This window comes from Myxocyprinus asiaticus, chromosome 25, assembly GCF_019703515.2.
Source record: "Myxocyprinus asiaticus isolate MX2 ecotype Aquarium Trade chromosome 25, UBuf_Myxa_2, whole genome shotgun sequence".
Taxonomy (NCBI): Eukaryota; Metazoa; Chordata; class Actinopteri; order Cypriniformes; family Catostomidae; genus Myxocyprinus; species Myxocyprinus asiaticus.
The window spans coordinates 24,081,293-24,102,836 of NC_059368.1; the positions used below are offsets into that span (position 1 = coordinate 24,081,293).

The 21,544-nt window shown below is 38.4% G+C and overlaps 1 protein-coding gene across 10 annotated transcripts in view; it reads right to left on the bottom strand.

The window, feature by feature from the left end:
- Positions 1-21,544, bottom strand: part of LOC127416514 (protein furry homolog-like) — a 209,248-nt gene that overhangs the window by 51,618 nt on the left and 136,086 nt on the right. For all 10 annotated transcript variants that reach the window (XM_051655929.1, XM_051655930.1, XM_051655924.1 and 7 more), the window contains 22 exons: positions 21,062-21,226; positions 20,885-20,971; positions 20,212-20,480; positions 14,340-14,559; positions 13,990-14,114; positions 13,749-13,806; positions 13,516-13,607; positions 12,784-12,956; positions 12,463-12,623; positions 12,266-12,376; positions 10,227-10,381; positions 9,632-9,731; positions 9,367-9,535; positions 6,752-7,020; positions 5,170-5,310; positions 4,802-4,970; positions 2,985-3,069; positions 2,738-2,850; positions 1,942-2,092; positions 1,551-1,654; positions 1,270-1,452; positions 876-1,071 (listed from right to left, as the gene is read on the bottom strand). In XM_051655929.1, coding sequence (XP_051511889.1) covers positions 876-1,071; positions 1,270-1,452; positions 1,551-1,654; positions 1,942-2,092; positions 2,738-2,850; positions 2,985-3,069; positions 4,802-4,970; positions 5,170-5,310; positions 6,752-7,020; positions 9,367-9,535; positions 9,632-9,731; positions 10,227-10,381; positions 12,266-12,376; positions 12,463-12,623; positions 12,784-12,956; positions 13,516-13,607; positions 13,749-13,806; positions 13,990-14,114; positions 14,340-14,559; positions 20,212-20,480; positions 20,885-20,971; positions 21,062-21,226 — 3,296 coding nt within the window. The remainder of the gene's footprint in view (positions 1-875; positions 1,072-1,269; positions 1,453-1,550; positions 1,655-1,941; positions 2,093-2,737; positions 2,851-2,984; positions 3,070-4,801; positions 4,971-5,169; positions 5,311-6,751; positions 7,021-9,366; positions 9,536-9,631; positions 9,732-10,226; positions 10,382-12,265; positions 12,377-12,462; positions 12,624-12,783; positions 12,957-13,515; positions 13,608-13,748; positions 13,807-13,989; positions 14,115-14,339; positions 14,560-20,211; positions 20,481-20,884; positions 20,972-21,061; positions 21,227-21,544) is intronic.

Here is a 21,544-nt window from a genome sequence, read left to right on the forward strand (position 1 = left end):
AAAAAGAGCATTTTGTAGCTGATGAAAAGTTTGAGTTGAGCTAGAAAAAAAAAGAAAAAATAAATTTTATGACTTAAGATTTTATTTATTTCCATGAATTTTCGATGACGATACCAATTTTAAAATTCACTGATATTTCCAGGTTTTTCATGACATGTTATTACAGGGTCAATATTCTTAAAGCAGGGGGCCTGGGTAGCTCAGCGAGTAAAGACACTGACTACCACACCTGGAGTTGCGAGTTTGAATCCAGGGCGTGCTGAGTGAGTCCAGCCAGGTCTCCTAAGCAACCAAATTGGCCCGGTTGCTAGGGAGGGTAGAGTCACATGGGGTAACCTCCTTGTGGTCGCTATAATGTGGTTCTCGCTCTCTGTGGGGTGCGTGGTGAGTTGAGCGTGGATGTCGCGGAGAATAGGGTGAAGCCTCCACACGCGCTATGTTTCTGCGGTAACGCGCTCAACAAGCCACGTGATAAGACGTGCAGATTGATGGTCTCAGACATGGAGGCAACTGAGATTCATCCTCCGCCATCCAGATTGAGGCAACTCACTACGACACCACGAGAACTTAGAGCGCATTGGGAATTGGGCATTCCAAATTGGGGAGAAAATAAAAAAATAAAATAAAAAAAATATTCCCAAAGCGGCCTGGAGTTGAAACAGGCTTCAAACTCGCAACCTCTCAGCTACCAACTTAAATCTTTTACCATTAGGCTATCATTCTTTTCCAGAACAGCTCCAGCAAATACAAAACTCTGGAGTGAGGTTTCATTAAACAGGACTGCACGTTATTGCTTGGCATAGTGAGCACATTTAAAATGTAAAAGAAAAGCTGAAGAGAGCAATTTGTTGTCCTTGCCTATAGTGAACCCTCACCTTGAGCTGATGAACTCTATGAGATTTTTAACCTTCTCATCCTGTTCTGCAGACAGGTCCACCTCATTTAGAAGGGTCGAGGGCAGGTGAGGCAGTGCTGAGCCACCCAGACTGATGCTAGATGATGTGGAGCAGGAGCTCAAGCCAGAGTCTGTCACTGGAGATAACTGGTGGTCTGACATCAGTTCTGTGACACCTAAGAGACAAAGAAATATACCAATACATTACCCGATATGTAATTTCTAGGCAAATGACAATAAACAATAAACAACAGCTTGTTGTGACCGATACCAATCAATCTGATTACTCTTTCAAAACAGTAGAGGCCCTTTTTGTTTAATTCTCTGCGAGGGAGAAAGACTATCCCTTGACTATCTGATTGTCTTTTATGTACCTGTGAGGTTGAACTCTTGTAGAACAGGTTTCACTGTCAGAACCCTGGGCTCGTTCAGCTCACGGTTTCGCAGCAGTACAGATGCCAGTGTCTGGACGCTACTGTTGGTTCCCTGGACGACCAGCAGGTGGAGCAGTAAGCGCTTGCAGTGCTCATAGACCTCTGGGTGCTGATGATCAAAACCTACACACAAAAATACACTCAGCATTAGAAGAAATACTGTAGAATATGGCACTTTCAAATGATGATGGTTTAGATAAAGTGTACAAGTGTGTTGTTACCTAAAAAGATGGCGTGCAGAAGCAGGTGAAGGTATGCGCTCCATTCCACTTTGACCCCATGGTCTACAATGAGGTCAGTCAGCAAGATCACTGCAATGTTACACCTGTAAAGAATTCATGAGATGAGCTTCATGCAGTGGTCAAAGATCAAAGAACAACAACACTGACTCTCAAACGTGGTTTGCTTCAGTGGCTTGAGAGTCATTCACAAGAATTTTGGCTTATATTTGAAGGACCCAAATTAACTCAGAACCCTTGAAAGCAAATATATGTGTGAATGCAGAGTACCTTTTCACTCTTTTTGGTCCACTTAAAAGGGTCCGAGTTTAGCTCTAAAAGAGGACTCAAGTGTGAAAAATTCCTAATTTAAGTCATATTAAATATGCGTCACCTGTGCAGGGAGACTCCAGGTGTGGTGGTCTCAGGCAGATAATCAACCAGCGGTGACCAGCAGCCACCAGTGGGGGGAAAAGGGAGGGGCTCAGGCCGGTTATGGTCCATCACCTTCAGACGCCAATTAGCATAGACAGGCATCGAGTCACCTTCAGAGAGAAATAACAGGTTCGTATTTGAATGCATGTACTGCAAGACAAAAACACATGATCTAAACTGGGTTGTTTTTGCAGGACTGTGTGTTCAAGACCCCATGAAATAGCTTGACGGGTGTGGTTTTCTTTCAAGTGTTGAAAGGTGTGACTTTCTTTTCATTGTGGACTTGCTTCCTAACTTTTTACACTTCCAGGTTTGGAACATGGATGTGAAAGATGTGTAAGTAAAACTAAACAGGCACCACATGTGACTTTCAGATGTAAAAGTGAAAGTGGAGATTCAGAGTAAAAAAAAATGACTTTGATCTGTTTATCACCCACACCTATTATATCGCTTCTGAAGATATGGATTTAACCACTGGAGTTTTATGGATTACTTCTATGTTTCCTTTATGTGATTTTTGGAGCTACAAAAGGTCTGATCACCATTCACTTGCATTGTATGGACCTACCAAAATCTTTGTGTTCTGCTGAAGACAGAAAGTCACACACATCTAAGATGGCATGAGGGTGAGTAAATGATGAGAGCATTTTCATTTTTGGGTGAACTATCACTTTAATGTAAATATTGAGTGTTGAGACTGAGAGTGTATTCATGTGAATGGTTCATCAGTTGGTGTGTGATGTTAATGTACTTACTTTTCTCCTCCTCATAGGATCCACCTGAGCTGCTGCTGTAACGAGATTCCAGTCGATGATGCTGTCTGTTCAGATTATTGTTCAGACCACTGTAGATGTCCAAATGAGTGTAACTGCATGCACATACAGAAAGTGTACGTTTAATTTTTAAATGATAAAAGTGCATGATTGAAACAAAATTCGCTGAGGACTAAGTACCTGTGAGAGTTTGGGTTAAAAAAGAAAAAGTGTGTATCTGTGTACTAACTTGTCCTCCATGTTGGGATCTTTGGGTTTGCTGTCATGGTGTCCATCAGGTCCAGGGACCATAGTGTTACTACTGGACGTTGTTCCTGATGAGAGGCAAACATTTAACACACACTGACTGTCAAAATGTGATTGCAATGTTTTTGTAGAGTTGAAGTCAGAAGTTTACATACACCTTAGCCAAATACATTTAAACTCAGTTTTTCACAATTCCTGACATTTAATCATAGAAAACATTCCCTGTCTTAGGTCAGTTAGGATCACTACTTTATTTTAAGAATGTGAAATGTCAGAATAATAGTAGAGAGAATTATTTATTTCAGCTTTTATTCCTTTCATCACATTCCCAGTGGGTCAGAAGTTTACATACAATTTGTTAGTATTTGATTTCATTGCCTTTAAATTGTTTAACTTGGGTCAAATGTTTTGGGTAGCCTTCCACATGCTTCTCACAATAAGTTGCAGGAATTTTGGCCCATTCCTCCAGACAGAACTGGTGTAACTGAGTCAGGTTTGTAGGCCTCCTTGCTCGCACACGCTTTTTCAGTTCTGCCCACAAATTTTCTATCGCATTGAGGTCAGGGCTTTGTGCTGGCCACTCCAATACCTTGACTTTGTTGTCCTTAAGCTATTTCACCACAACTTTGGAGGTATGCTTGTGGTTATTGTCCATTTGCAAGACCCATTTGCAACTGAGGTTTAACTTCCTGACTGATGTCTTGAGATGTTGCTTCAATATATCCACATAATTTTTCTTCCTCATAATGCCATCTATTTTGTGAAGTGCACCAGTCCCTCCTGCAGTAAAGCACCCCCACAGCATGATGCTGCCACCCCCATGCTCACGGTTGGGATGGAGTTCTTCGGCTTGCAAGCCTCACCCTTTTTCCACCAAACATAATGATGGTCATTATGGCCAAACAATTCAAATTTAGTTTCATTAGACCAGAGGACATTTCTCCAAAAAGTAAGATCTTTGTCCCCATGTGCACTTGCAAACTGTAGTCTGGCTTTTTTATGGTGGCTTTGGAGCACTGGCTTCTTCCTTGCTGAGCAGCCTTTCAGATTATGTCGATATAGGACTCGTTTTACTGTGGATATAGATACTTGTCTACCTGACTCCTGCAGCATCTTCACAAGGTCCTTTGCTGTTGTTCTGGGACTGATATGCACTTTTTGCACCAAACTACGTACATTTCTAGGAGACAGGCTGCGTGGTCCCATAGTGTTTATACTTGTGTACTATTGTTTGTACAGATGAACATGGCACCTTCATGGGAAATTGCTCCCAAGGATGAACCAGATTTCAGATAGTGGTTAAAAAATTAGTTTTAATGACTTCAACCTAAGTGCATGTAAACTTCTGACTTCAACTGTATATCCTTGGTGAAATGTCTCATTTATTTCTAATGTTTCATAGGTTCATTGTATAGGTTCAACTGTTGATTTTCCTGAAAAGCATAAACACCGATGGTCTGTGACGCTATCAAAAAAATTGAAACAAAAATTGCTGTTTTTAAATCAGTTTCTCGAACACTTCCTCAATCATTTGTCAAACAGGGAGTCTTGCCCCAAACTCACGCCAGTGGGTTGAGCACATGTTGCCGTGTCAGGCTGGTCAGGACGCTCAAACCGAGCAATGTTTTGATAGCGCCCCAGAGACACAGTGTTTATAGCTTTGCCAATGAATGGCTTAATTATGGTTGTCTCTGCATATTAGGCTGGGATTGGAGAATTTAAATGCAAAAATGTACACATTTCACCTTAACTAATGGTAATGTTGAGAAACATATTGAGAGTGGTTTAAGGTATATATACCTGATGTAACAGAGGGGATCTTGTAAGAGGAAGTGATGCGGTAGTAGGGTGGGTTATCCATGTGAGTAACAGCTGAGCATACAGGGTCTGTCAGCTCCAGCTCATACATTAACTCCTCCAGCAGCTGCATCGTCTTATCCCTGCCCAGATACACAACTACACGCTTCACCTGCAAGAAATATGAAAAACATTACATTAATTAAACTTTAAGAAACACTGCAGCATAATTTTATCCCAGCAACATTTAAATAAAAACACGAAGAAAGTAACAGCACCAATGCCAAATGACGTGACATAAAAATCTCAATTACAGTCAACCTGCTAAGGCAATATCTTTTGTCTGATTGGTTGGGACAGGCGTCACTCACATAAGGCAGGAGACTTGGTTCACTGTTGACTCCAGACATGCTTATGAGGAAATGCAGGATAATCTTGAGATTTTTGGGCCAGCTGTCAGCTAAAGTGGTCCAAACATTCTCGATCTCTGACCATGCAAACTCATCTCCATACTGCAAAAACAAACAACATCAACATTTACGTAATGTAGACAAAGTAGGGTCTAAATGTCTACATGTTCTTAATACCATTAGGGTTCCCACACATTTTGACCAATGAATTTTCATCACTTTTCCCATGGTTAATGACTACTACTATTATGGTATAAAAACTATTTTATAGAGTTTTCTGGGATATTTTTCCTTTTGTATGTCAAGCACCTATCCTTGGAATTAATAGCTATTGTAAACTATTATATTAATGCTGTAATTAAAGGGATAGTTCACCCCAAAAATAAAAATTATCTCATTATTTACTCACTCTCATGAGATCTCAGGTGTGTATGACTTTATTTCTTTACCAGAACACTTTTGAAGAAAAATAGAAAAATTTCTTTTAAAAGCAATTGAATGGTGATTTTCTTTTGAAGCTCCAAAAATCACAGACAGTCAGCATAAACGTCATCCATATGACTCCAGCTGTTAAATTAATGTTTTCTAAAGCGATACAATCGCTTTTGGTGTAAAAAAGATAAATATTTAAGTACTTTTTAACTATAATCAAATGCTTCAGGAGAGGGTGGAGTCCAAGCGGTCTCTCGTGTGATGTATTCGCATTGCCATGGATACCGAGGTAATCTCACGTTCTCCACTCGGTTGAGACATCCAGGATAAGCACACAAATGCACCATTGTGAGTAAAGAAACAGATAATAACAGATCTAAACCAAAACCAACCAAGCTACTGTCCAGCATTCCTCCTCCTCACTTGTAAACAGCGCCGCTCTTCTGGCAGTGACGCAAGTGCATCAGTTCTCACGTGTTTCAAATGCCAATTTGATTACGTCACACGTGTGTACCGCTGCCGACCGGAATTTAGGGTTAAAAAAGTACTTAAATATTGATCTTTTTCGCACCAAAAGCGATCTTGTCGCTTTAGAAGACATTCATTTAACAGCTGGCGTCGTATGGATGAAGTTTATAATGACTGTCTGTGATTTTTGGAGCTTCAAATGAGATATCTCCATTCACTTGCATTTTAAGGACCTACTGAGCTAAGAAATTTTTCTATTTTTCTTCAAATGTGTTCTGGTGAAGAAAGAAAGTCATACATACCTGAGATATCATGAGTGTAAGTAAATAATGAGAGAAATTTCATTTTTGGGTAAACTATCCCTTTAATAGCTATTTTCAATTATTAAACTTAGTATTCAAATGTCTCCAACAAGACAAAAAAAAAAAAAAAACCCTAGCATCTAACCGATGAATATCATGCAATATCTAGCCAATTAAACATTACATTTAAAGAGCAGAATAGAACAAGGACTATATTCATTATATACATTTATATTCACTACAGAAATTTCCATGGCTTTTGAGATTTAATTACTTCTCCAGGCATGGAAATTACAACTGAAAAATTTCCTGATATACATATACTGCATGTCTATGTTTACCTTGGCAGTCATGAACATGAGGTTATTGAGAATCATGGTAGTGGCATGTGGTGAGCCCCAGCCCTCTCCTCTCAGCCAACGCCGGCTGTTCACCATCATCATCTCTCTCTCATGGGCATCCTCCTCATCCTCTGTGGTTGAAAGCTCCTCCTGACGGCGTGCTGAAGGCTTAAAGTCCACCAGCTCCACGTTGTTCATCCAGGGCAGGAGGTAATGCAGCATCATCTGCCGGCCACCAGGGTGTGCTGTCTGGATTCTCTGACTCACCTCTGTAATGAGAGTCTGTGTCATTTTACTCAAACAATGGTGGAAATGTCATTGCTAAAATGGTATGCAATTCCAGACATAGCATATATTCGCTTATCTTTTTAAAAATGTAAAATTTTTAAATACTATCAATTTATATGATGTCTTGAAACTGCATTTTTAATAATGATACAAGCTGTTGTCACTGTTTGAAATTTCGTACACATTTTTAACAAAAAATTCACAAGGTTGGAATCTAATAATGAAAATTAGGGCTGTGATGATTATGAAATTTGGTTGACAATTAATTGTCAAACAAATAATGGCAATTATGACCATTAATTGCCTGTTTTGAATGAATAATTGTCTGTTTTAGATCTTTCACAAATATGACATTTAGTTGTCATACAAACTGTCACTGTGTGCTTCATGCACACAACAAACTCATTTATACAAATTTAGCTTGGGACATATCATAAAATAAGGGTATATGATTTCCTGATCAGGCTTCAAAAACCTATGAATGACAATCAAATATAAATAAGTATAAATTTTAAAATAAAGTAATATTTTAAGTATCAAAATATTTCTAAATAACTAAAATATATATCTCTCTCTTTTTGTCAGATTTAGTCTTTGTCCATTTTACATTTTACAGAAAGAAGCAAGTTTTCTTCCAGGATAACATTGTACGTGGCTTGATTCATGCATTCTTCACAAGCACCCCCAGATTCAGCCTTACTGAAGCACCCCCAGATCATCACCGATCCTCCACCAAATTTCTCAGTGGGTGCGAGACACTATCGCTTGAAGGCCTCTCCAGGTCTCCGTCTAATCATTAGACGACCAGTTGGAGGATCGGTGATGATCTAGGGGTGCTTCAGCAAGGCTGGAATCGGGCAGATTCGTCTTTTTGAAGGACGCATGAATCAAGCTACGTACAAAGTTATCCTGGAAGAAAACTTGCTTCCTTCTTCTCTGACAATGTTCCCCAACTCTGAGGAATGGTTTTTCCAGGTCAATCAAGGTGTGGATGGATCAAGACTCTGTCATGGCCAGCCCAATCTCCAGACCTGAACCCCATTGAAAACCTCTGGAACGTGATCAAGAGGAAGATGGATGGCCACAAGCCAACAAACAAAGCCGAGCTGCTTGAATTTTTGTGCCAGGGCTGGCATAAAGTCACCCAACAGCAATGTGAAAGACTGGCTGAGAGCATGCCAAGACGCATGAAAGCTGTGATTGGAAATCAGGGTTACCACCAAATATTGATTTCTGAACTCTTCCTAAGTTAAAACATTAGTATTGTGTTGTTTGAAAATGAATATGAACTTGTTTTCTTTGCATTATTCGAGGTCTGAAAACACTGCATCTTTTTTGTTATTTTGACCAGTTGTCATTTTCTGCAAATAAATTCTCTAAATGACAATATTTTTATTTGGAATTTGGGAGAAATATTGTCAGCACATTATAGAATAAAACAAAAATGTTCATTTTACTCAAACACACACCTATAAACAGTAAATCCAGAGAAACTGATAATTTTGCAGTAGTCTCCTAATTATTTTTTATTATTATTATTATATATAATATTAAATTATATTATGCAATAGTAAAATATTTCTGCCTTAAATTTCACATATTATTTTAAGGTTCTCCGATTAACTCACGAGCCCTAATTTCTCATGAAGGAAGATGAGATTCTATTTCTTGCAATTTATCATCTCCACAGAAATAGAGTAGATGGGCATCTCCTCTGTGTAACTGTGTGTCATCAACACTGCGTGAATGAACCCGCAATGACCACGGACATTTGCCATTACACGGTCGTTTAGCCTGGAGCGCTTTGTGTTCGCAATTAAATTAATAAGTTTATACCTCGTTTATATTTTCGTGGGAGTTTGGTGCGAGCATTTGTAGTTGGCGCGCACATCAAAGCGCTTGAAAACTGGTTCATCTTCACGCAATCTCAAGAGAGCTGCTCCGGTGACATCCGCGGTGTGGTTCCATGTGATGCTTGGAGTTCAACTGAATTAGACACAAACGCGTTTCCTGCGCACTCATGAGACACAGCATGCAGGGGAAAACGATGTTGAATCCAGCTTCTTAATCGCTTGCTTTTCAGTAAAATGATCTCGGTGCTTCGACACTACACAACTCAATCACTGGTGAATGAAATGTTAATATTTACTAGCCAGTTGCTAATAACGGACATATTTTAGTCGCATAGTGCTAAATCTACTCGCATATGCAAGAGATCTACTTGCTATGTAGAGGGCTGATTCACTACAGGAATTTCCATGACTTTTCCAGGTTTTCCATTAACTGTTCTCCCAGGTGTGTGTTTGTGTGTGTATGTGTGTGTGTACCTGAGAAGATGGGCAGGGTGAGTTCAGGGTAAGTCCGGGCCAGTTCTTCACTGAGCTGGTAGTAGGACACAGAGTACAGGTGAGGGAGGGGGGATGCTGGAGACAAGACCCCATCAGCACGCTGGATCTCCAGTTTATGGGCGTAACGGAAAAGTTTTGGCTCCAGTATCTAACATACAAACATATTTTGATGCAATTAAAATTGTATATCCATTAACAACCCTAATAAGATGTCTGAAATGCAAAACAAAGTTTCATTATTCACCTGTAGTAGCTGCATGGCGACCTCATAGATGTCTCTGGAAGAGTCTGCAGCCTTAAACAGGATGAGATTCAGCAGAACCACAGTGTCAAACTGATAATCCCTGTAAAAGAGAATAAACACATTCATATACTGTAGATTTAAACCGACTGACTGACACAAATACAGCCACTTGCAGGTTTGCTGCCATTCATCACAGTAAAGGCTTATTCACATCAAACCCATTTTTTCAGTGCAAATGTTCGTTCTGAAGGAGCTTCTGATACGGAACAATTCATTCCTATTGCGCTATTTACAAAATTCACTATCGCTTATCACTGTTTGTAAAAATGCATTAAAAACATGGAAAGAACATAATGAAACAGTTATGCCAAATTAGTTAAATGCCTTAACAGCGTTAAAAAATATTAGTCTTATGCAGCTGAACAAGGTACGAGCAGGAAAACAAAGAACAGCAACAACACCACCTTCTGTACAGGGGAAAAAATGTATTTCATTTGATTTGTTTCATCTTGATGTGAATAGACCTTTTGTAGACAGTGTCTCGCAAATTCTTCGTGAATTTGGTGTGAATAGGCCTTAACGTTTTGGTATGTACCTGTTGTGAAAGACATTAGCGATGGCTCTGAAGCAGCCTGCGGCAACCCTGCGTGAGCCAGTGTAGCAGCGATCCACAGCCCAGAACATCAGATTGCTCTGATCGGGATTCAGCTCTAACAACAACATCACTGCCTCACAGCCCAATTGATGCACCTGAGCACACAAACATACATACACATCACAGTTAATAAATCTCACCTCCTCTCTTTGAAATCACAGATTGACTAATAATGGATTATACCGCTACGATAACTAAGGTGGGAAAAAGAAGCTGTTTTCCAATTAATTTGCCAACCATTTTGAAAATGTAAATATCAAATGAGATAAAAATGAATATAGCTCTGTATGCCGGTGAAAGGGGCAGCCCATAGAGACTACAAAATGTATGAAAATGTTCAAAATGAATGAAAATCGCAGGTGCAGATTATTGCGCAACCAAAAATTCAGATAACCAGAAAAAAATAAAATGAAAATATACTATACAAATTACTACACAGTCCGAAATACACCAGGGACTTCGGAGTACCTGTCTGAGCTCACAATCTGTGTTCATTTTTGCCGATATTGGTACCGAGTAATCTGCAAAAATGATAAATCTGTTGACCTCTATTTGAAATATAAAAATCTAGAGTTTAATACTTTCAACCAACTCAATATGTAAAAGTCTCTTCATTCTGTAAGTGGTTCTGTGAGTAAGGGTGGTTTCACATATAGTCCGTTTTAAATTAATCAAACCCAGTTCAGTTAAAGTGAACCAGAAAGGGAACCAGCTGCAAATGACATCAGTGCTTTAGGTGTTCACAATGTAAGTGGACTTAAAAGAGGATCCAATTAATTTTTTGGTCCTTTTAGCATTTATGTAGTCTCAGAACCCTTGTTGTTCACGCCACAACTTAAGAACTCAGACTCTATGGCTGTAAAGATAATGAAATTTGGCTAGCAATAACTTGTAAACTTACAATTGTGATTATGATGATAAATTGTCAAACTTCTTTAGGAATTTATGCATATTTAACTTGGAATCATTTAATAAAATAGGGCTATATTATTTATTAAGGCTTTAAAATTATTCTTGAATTGTTTATTATATAAAAATATTGCACAGGGATAGAATGGCATGAAACATTTAAACATTTAAAAATATTAAAAATGTGTCTCTTTACATTTTCTGTATTATTTATGAATCCCAGATAGTCCAGCCAATTATATTATATTATGCAATCCTATATTTCTGTCCTACATTCTTTCCTTTTACACATCATGTTAAGGCTCTCCGATAAAACCCACAAGCCCTTATTTCACATGAAGTCAAACATTTGAGATTCTGCGTGTATTAGAAAATATGTTTCTTCATCTATCATCTCCACAGAAATGGAGCAAGCGTCTCCTCCTCCATGTATGAACTAAGAAAATTACGCAACGTTAAACCGAAGAGAAACTATCAAAATCCTCGCTTGTATTTTCACGGGAGTTTGGCGCGAACCTCCGCAAACAGTGCGCGCATCAGGGTGCTTCAAAGCAGTTCATCTTTATGCGCTGCTCTGCTGTGAGTGTGGACGGTCCACAGTTAATTTGGAGTGCTCACATTATACGACAAGAACGGAAAATGAGACACAAATGCGATCATGGTAATCATGGTATTTCTATATTCGCTTAAAATTCCCTTATTTGGACAGCAAAATGTGATTGGAACATGAACAATAAACATGGTTAGATCAAATAAATCACAGACGGTATGTAATGCAACTTTGTTTGGCAAAAGTCAAGGTACTTACTGGTACCTCTTCATTTTAACACTGCACAAATCAATCGAACCACAAAAGGACCCAAAAGTGAACTATACTCAGACCACCTCAGGAGGTAACCTGAGTACTGTTCACTTTTGAGTCCTTTTAGGGGGGGTCTGAGATAATTTGGGTTGTTCACATATACATGTTATACCGCTCTAAGAGCGCTTGGAGTGCTCAAACAAACTAGGTGTAAAGATTAATCACTGCACTCAGATCCAAGTGTGAAAATACCTTAAAGCACTGTTACCTTACGGTCTTGAGAGTCTAGGATGTTGTCCAGCCACTTGTACAGATATCCATCAGAAGACAGACCGACGTTATCAGCCACCGGTCCACAACACAGGACCGCAGACATGGCCTGTGGAAACACATTATAATCTATATTCAGACTGTATGCAAGGCCTGCTTTAGTGAAGTGTGAATGTGTGCAGTGTGAGCATGTACCTTAAGTGCGCAGTACTGGTGTCTGTTGATCTGCATGTTGCGGTCACTGTATCGGTCCAGTGGTGTGAACATGATGCTGAAGGGTCCAGCCCAGTGACTGAAGAGCATGAACAAACTGTGTCTCAGAGACTGCTGAGGGAAGATACTCCTCCTCTGATGCACTGGAGAAACACACACAATCTTGAGATCAGCTGTGTTAATGAAAATGTGTTCTAATACAGTCTAATACACAATGTCGTTTAGTGCCATTAGTGCTGCAGTAATTACACACTACACCTTTAATGCTCAAAAACCAACCTAAAAGGCCTCGCATGCGTGTACCTGGTACATTTTGTATGATGTTGGCCACCAGGGCACTGAAGTGACAGCGGATGTCTTTCAGTGTGTCTGAGTCTTTGTCGTTCTCTGCCTCCAGAAGCTGTCGGGTCAGATCCACATACTCCAGCAGAGTGCTGTTTAGAGAATGGGACTCTCCGTCTAAGCCACCACTCGCACTGCACACAATGCACCAACACATTGCTACAGTTACAACCGTGTACAATTAACATTGGTCTCATTGGTGTTAGCATCTCTGCTCTGTCCATAAAGTTTGGTAACCCTTTACAATAAGGTACTATACAATAGCATTAGTAAATGCATTATGTATTATGAACTAACAATAAACAATTTTTAAATCACTTACTAATTTTGGTTAATGTTAATTTATAAGTATGCTATTATTTGTCAGTTCATGATGCATTAACTAATCAAAAAATATATATTAGCATATGAATAAATGAACTTTAGCCAAAAAATAAACGTACTAAAACTATTGCTTATTGTTAGTTTTTGTTTACTATTGTGTATACAACCATATTATAAATTGTAACTTCAAAGTTTCCTTTATAAAAAAAAAAAAAATAAATAAAAAAAAAAATAAAAAAAAAAAGAAATCTTCATGACATGCATCAATATTTTTGGAACTGTTTAGAATTTCTTTGTTCTAGTGTCAGATTGAGCAGCTTTACTTTGACTGTGGGTTCCTTCAGTGTATTTTTCGAGTGCGTGACTTACATCTGACTGATGACTCCAGAATCGGCCAGTAGCTCAAAAATCCGGACCAGCTGGACTCTGAGAATGTCACGACGCCGGCGTCGCTTCATGTTCTGCATAAACGAAAAACAAAAAACATATGATTTGTGAAGCTCTGTAAATGTCTTGTGAATAGATGGGCATAAATGCATGTAACTGGTCAGGTAGGCCACATATTGATCCATAAGTGAAGTGACACACTGGGCTCAACTCACCTCTGGCCTTCTCTCAAGCGCCTCTTTGATAATGGGGTTTAACTCCTCCAACAGCTCTCTATAAGATATACCATTGTGCTAAAGCTCAGTTACACACATGCATACACCCATTTCCAGATATACAAACATGTAACGATACAGAAGTACTCTAAAATGTAAGCACTCTAAAATGCTCAAATACATCTGCAAAAAAATGGGCCCATAAAGATATTAAAGAGCGAAAAGACACACAAAGACACACCTGAAAGCAATGGGGTTGGTCCGGCCAAGCCCCAGGACAAGAGATTCAGTGATGTCCATGCTCTCAGAGCGCATCATAGGAACCACATGCTTGAACAAGGAGGAAGGGGACGGAATGCTAATGATCTGCACAAACAAACACACACATACATAGATAGATACAACTACACAAACTTTCACAGAAATATACTCCAAGTCAAATCTTTTAAATGTCATGTCACACAGTCACATAGTTTAAAATGTCATGTCAATAATATTTTACATAGTCAGCACATAATTTAATGACACAATTTACTGCATTTGACATTAGGGATGGTAGGGTGTTCTGACAATAGTGCAATGAACTCTGACCTTTGAGTCGTAACTATATCCGCTGTCTGGAGTGGATGCCAGCGTATCAGGCGGGGAACAGCGCACAGAGCCAGGGGCCGATGAAGAGGAGGATGAGGAGGAAGAAGATGAGGAAGAGGTGGCAGAACTGCAGCAGAGAATCAGGTAGTTCCTCCAAAGCCCCACGTATGAGTCACTGCTGCTGCTCATGCTGTTCACTTTCTTAGCATTGATTGGGCTGCTGCAAGGTCAAAGGTAGCACAGGAAACTCAAGGTACATAAGGAAGGTACACCACATAATCTGGCATGCAAAAATATTAGGGCTGGGAAATTTCACACTTTAATTTCTGAGATTAATTATATTTTTTTGTTTCACGCATAAAAAAAAAAAAAAATAACGCAATTAATGCAGTATCTGTTTTTTTTTTTTTTTTTTACATCCTGAAACTTCACGCGATAGGAGAACGGTGTCCCGAGTTGTTCCTGGCAGGCTACTCAGCCTTACAGGCTTGGATTATGATGGGGGAGGAGGTTAGGGCATATGCTGCCTGCTAGGAACAAACCCAGCATCTTTGTACAAAGGGCAAAAACTTTACTAATATTTTTTTTGCACTTTTTGTGGGTAAAATTGCAATATTAAAATAAATTCTTAGGGGGTGCACACTTGGCACAACTGCACATCCTAATACAGAAACTGATTGTATGGAGCAGTGCATGCTTATTCATTAGCACTAACCCGGGCATAATAAACACATAAGCTGTTTTACTGCACGGAGAATGGAGACTTCACCCGCAAGTGGTGAATCAGGCATGCGAGAGATACGGGCAAGCTGCTGTATCTCTTTGCATCACCTGCAAATGTGCAACAACTGTCGTCTGAACCAGTGTCAAAAGTGAAACCGCAAAAGAGATACCCAGCGTGTGTGCGATATAGAGACATAGAAGGATCTGGCCAATCAACAAGCTACTTGTAGAAACTGAATGGCAACCAGAGAAAATAATAGTTTTGATATTTTAAACTTCAGCATGCACTGGCAATGTACACTAAAGCTGGGCAATAGGACGATGTAATTGGATATCGACGATGTCTTTTAAAGATCTCGATGCCGACTGTGAACAGACGATGATCGACAATATCGGGAAATGGCAAAACCATGGATCTAGGAAGTCATCAAATATATTAAACAGTGGCCAGGGTGTGAAACTAGCACCCGCCACCCGCAAAATGCTCCTCGTCCAAATGCAGGAATTTCATGCGCGAGAACTTTTGCTCATCTACCCACAACAGGCGGGCAACCTGTAAGACGCCTCAGAGTGACACATGACAAGAAATACTGTTTGTCACAAAGACATGCACTTGAAGAAACACACTTTTTTATTTTTAAGAACAGACAAAAAAGCCGTCAATGCTTGTTTCTGATTTGCTGTTTGTTCAGAGGCGTGCAGCACGAGCCTGTTATGTGGAAGCATGGGTGTAAAAAGTACTCATAAATTATGCTTAAGTGAAAGTATGGATACTGAGAGAAAATTATACTCAATTAAGTCCAAGTATCTAGCCAAAAACATACTTGATAGTAAAAAAAAGTATTCACATTAAATTGTACTTAAGTATTAAAAAAAGTAAAAAAAGTTACTTTTTTCCTGGCTAGAATAAAATCAAGAGAGGAGATTATGTGAGAGAGGATGTTGTTAAATTCGATTGGTTTGAAAGTCGCCTTTTTACTGTCTCCGACGACTGTCATATTTCTCCCTCAGTGACATTCGCAACCTGGTCAAAGAATCATGTTACAATAACTACATTTTGCACAATTATTTTTATGTGGCCTGCTGTATGCAACACAGAAATTTCCAGGTGACATGAAGACTAAAGGCGCTAAAACAACGACTTGTGTCCCCTTTCACACAAATCACCAGTAAAACGGCAGATTATCAGTTCATAAACACTTACTTTTCGCCCTGTTCCTCACACAATGCTATCTTATGACATCTAAACACTTTTACTATAGCGCATGGCTCATTTCAACGTTTGCATTACATAACCAACTACATTTACAAGCTTGTTTAAGTGTGATCTAATTGCATTATAGCTCAACTTATCAAGTGTTGCATATTCAATACCAAGGACCGGGAGTATGAGTCCTGAAGAGCACGAAAGTCCACACGTGAGCCCAAAGTGTAATAGAAGTACCACAATATGACGTGGTTGGTTAAGAAGTTGTGTTTTACATCTCACATTTGCTTTTTCTGACACTATTGGTTAGGTTTAGGTTTAAGGTTTAGGGTAGGGAGGTCGGTTTTGTTGATTTAAGTCTTGATAGAACATTAACCTTAAAAACCTCATCTCTTCGGGAGAACATTTCACTCACTTTTAGCACCACACAGTGGACATTTCACCTAAGAACTGCCCTGAGACATGTAATGAACCACATAATTTCTTTGGCAAAACACTGCCACAGTCACGCAATGTTCGTTGCATGGGAGAAGGCACTCATGAATTGCGATGTCAGAGCACCCAGCCCCTTGAGATATAGAGAAAGTTTTAAAAAAATATAAATAAGCTTTGTAGAAAGCTAGCAATGTTGTTGGTTTTGTGAATTGTTTTCTGATGTTTGCTACCAAACCTCGCTGTTGTGCAGATGGATTTTAATTAATATTAATATTTACTCAGATTCCATTATTTGTATTATCATTATTACAATCATTATCATTGCTGGTTTTATAGTTATTGTTATAATTAATAGTTGCCAAACAACAACAATAATAATTCAGCAAATAGGAAGTACAAATTCATAGATATGATTTAAATATGAAGGCAAGTGTAGAAATAAATGACACATTTAATTACAAAAGCCTTTTGTTTAAAAAAAAAAATAATAATTATATATATATATATATATGCATGTAACGTGAATGATAATTTTTGACTTCATAACTGTCCAACCTGTAGAAGTAGCAGGCATTTTTAAGTAGCAGGCTCACTTTATGCTCGTAGTTTTAAATAAATAAATCACATTCAGTCGGGTGGTCACATACGGTCTAGTCACACAAATATTTCAATGTACCCGAAGCTCAAATCAGATCCGAAATTCCGCCTCTGCAGATGGTCAGAACTCCACACAGCCGCCATGCGACACTGTCATTTGTCGGATGCAGTAAAAGGGCAGCTGCAGTGCAGTAAGACTAAAGAAAATGATCTGCAAAAATTTAATGAGTACTTTTCAAGTTTAAATAAAATTGTAAGGAATAAAAAGTACTATTTTTTCTTTGGAAATATAAGTAAAAGTATTCTGTTTAAATTGCGTTCAAGTAAAGTACAAATCACAAAAATAATACTTAAGTATAATACTTAAGTATTTTTACTCAATTACTTCACACCCCTGTGTGGTACACACGCATGTAAAGAGTTTTCACTCTTTTTCCTCCGTTTCATTCATCTGAAAACTGTTTGCAAAAATAATGTCATCTATGAGAATGCTGCAAATGACCTCTGATCATCTCAGGAGGTGCTGTGAGTTTAGTTCGCTTTCCACGTGGTTGGCATGCAATGTGAACGCAACTCTGCGGGTTCAGTAATATACTGTATATCTTTGTATTAAAGAATCAAAGACGAATGTGATTAAATCATAAAGTAATACAAGACATGTTCACCTTGAACCTAAAATTGAGTTTTCTTTTCTTTTCTTTAGACAGCCTTAACTGTATAACCAAAACGCAATACAAACTCAAATTCGATAAGAACACACATTTGGCAGCATTATTTTGAGAACACAAGGGAATTAATTAGGCTTATTTATTTTGATTATTATTGTCTTCACATTTATAATTGTCTTTAGTTCTTAATCTGTAGGCTATTAGTAATTTTCCATCTGTGTTGATAGATGCTTGCATGATGGCAAATTGGGGTGTTGGAGATGGTAAATGTTTGGATTTGGGGAGGTGGTTAAATTTGATTTTTTTATCACTTGTTATTTTATTGCTTTAAAAAAAAAAAAGTACATTTTAATATGTACATATATATATATATATATATATATATATATATATATATATATATTTAGGTAATTCAAATAAATTATGACTAACCAATTTCTTGCAAGCTTTTTGAGACAATGTATAAAGTAAATATATTTATGATGATTTTTTTGTGTTTGTTGTAATGTATAATTTACCATAATTTAATCACGATTAATCACAGAAAACTGTGCTATTAATTAGTTATAAAATTGCAATTGATTCACAGCCCTAAAAAAATACATAACCAAAACCTATAAACCAAATCCAGTTTTCTTTTCAGTGTTGAAGTATATCCGAATGAAAGTTGGGATGAGAAATTTCAAAGGGCTCATTCTTTTTTTTTGTTTTAAACAAGCCAAAAGCCTTCAGTTTACATCATAGCCATGAACATTATTTGCTACTTGCTATTGCGAGTCAGACGTGGGTGGTATTAGGGTACAGGACATTCTCATTCTAGAAAACATTTTATTGGACATAGTAAGTGCAAGATAATTCATCAATATTTTTTGGTAGGGATGCGCTGATAAAACTTTTTCTCTTCCGATCCGATTCCGATATTGGAAATCTCAGTATCGGCCGATACCGATCACAAGCCGATACCAAGTGTTGTTTTTTTTGCATATTCAGTTTAGAATATCTTTATATTATTGTGTGGAACTAATTGGGAGTACTCTTTAATATGTAAAGAAACACAAACCTCTAAACTACACATTATTTCAATATAATGTATAGCTTAAGAAAAACTTTGTTAAATAGTAGACTGGATAATGTAGCAGCAAAATTAACAATAATTCCAGTCTTCTTGTCTTCAGTAGAAAAGAAACCAGTGGTTTTTTTTATGTTTCAACTTGCATCAGGATTCAGATCTCTTTTTTGTTCAATTTAGTTGTAAGACATCAGTCCACTTTTCATTCACACAGTTATTTTTTGGAACCCATTCTTAAATATTGTTATAAATTGTTAACAAATACTAATGACAACAATAATAATAATAATAATAATAATAAATTGTTATTAATATTATCATTATTGACTTTTAATTTTAAATACAACAGTAATATATTTAAATCGTGCACTTTTTAAACCATCACACTTTTATTTTCCAGGAAGTCCTGCATGTGTCTGTTTGTAGGCAAGTTCACAGTAGTTTAATTCGTTTCTTATTCAAATTCTGGTAAAATGCACCTCCGGTGCCGTTCTAAATGCATATTATAAGTGAACCGAACTATTGAGCATCTACATCTGAGATGCTGTTCTTGAGTAGCGCTAAAATATTGCGCGCTGCTGTGAAGGCTAAAAATAGCTGCGAGTGCATCACCAGCCTGTGCGTCAACAGAGCAGCACCATTCACTAACGCGCTGGCGCTGCACGTGCATACTATATATTTACTTATTAAACAGCTATCACTCGTCTGCAAGTGGCTTTGAATAAAATGCATGAGTCATATGAACTGCTTTAATGGTGTTTTTATGGTTCTTTTTGTCATTTTTGGAGCTTGACAGTAACGAACATGACTAACACAGCATCGGATTTGGATCGGGCTCATCAGACCGATACCCGAGCCGTCTAAAAGCTTCAGTATCGGAGCCGATACCGATCCAGGTATTGGATTGATGCATCCCTATTTTTTGGTACATTTTAAATGTGCATACCTATTAAAAAAGTTACTTTTGTCAACTTTTTGCAGTAAACTAGCATATAAATGGCCTCAAAGCTAACAGATATGAAGTACAATCCAGCAAGAGGGCAGTCAACAGGGACAATTTGACAAATATTTGAATTTGAAAGCCCTAGCAAGCAATCTCCCATTAAGATTTCAGTTTTTTTTTTTTTTTACTTTACCAAAGTCAAACCAACACATGTGAATTTGAAAACATACTTGATGTCGACTTGTGGGGAGAGCAACTGCAGACGGGTGGATGCAAAGACCCAGGCGTAGCTCAGTGCAGTGGGGCAGTGCTTAGGCAGGTTCTCTAGTCGCAGGTAACTGGACAGGCTGATGACCCAGGGGTCCTGACCTTGTGTTACATGGGCAAACACCCAGATGTGGGAGGGGCTTACCACATCAAACTGGTGACTGATGGGAGAGGAGCTCCACTCTGCCAGAGTCTGAAGGTCTATTCCACTCGGACAGTACAGTAGATTTGTCTAGAAAAATAATAACACCGATGACTTCCAATAAAAAATGGTGTCTGCCTTGTTCTTTAGTGCTGGACAGAACGTTCCTAAGCATTCTCTGAGAGAAAAGACCATCTTAGACCAGCATGAAATTCAGTGCTGGCTTATGCTACTTTTATAATATGGAAAAGAACTGCCAGTATTTTCTTCCAAAAAGACACTTTTTGGGTTCTACAGAAGAGAGAAAATCCTACAAGTTTGGAACAACATGATGGTGAGTAATTGATCACACAATTTCCTTTTCTTTTTTTTTTTTTGGTGAACTTTTCCTTTTAAGAAGCCTGGTGGGGACACCAGCATGCCATTCTGGGGTGGGGACCATCATTCAAAACACACATGCTGGTGACCAGCTTTGGTTTTCTGCATTGCCTCACCTGATCAGCCCCAGTAAGGTGAATAAAGCTCTCGAGGACTGAAGCACTCAATCTATCCATCACATCTATAGCCAACTCATCATCTCCCTAAAAGAGTGTAAAACAACAGAAACAAATGAATATGAAGAGGGTCGTCTCATTTATGTAAACAAGAGGTTAATCAGAGGACCTGCTTACCTTAGCGATGCCGAGGGCCGTGTGCAGTGATCGGACCTCTTTGAGGACATTGACAGCTAGTCTACGTGTTGCAGGTCGACAGCTGCACAGCACAACCAGAGCTAGACCCTCTACCACATGCAGAACCGTCCAGAGTGGAGATCGCTCCAGAGGGAGAGAAGGACCCTGCCAGCAGAAAAAAACAAAACACCACAGTGTTAAACTACAAAGTTATGCCATACATTTTCAACATTTTTATTAGTTACACTAATTATGTTCTAATGTAAAATATAGGCCTAATGTAAGACAGATAATAATTATATACAGAAATACACTACCATTCAAAAGTTTGGACACACTTGACTGACTATATGTTTCTCATGATTTAAAGCGATAAATCAAACCAAAAACCAAAAATTCTGCCATAATTTACTCACCCTCATGACTTTGTTCCATGGAACACAAAAGAAAATGTTAGGCAGAATGTAAGCCTCAGTCACCATT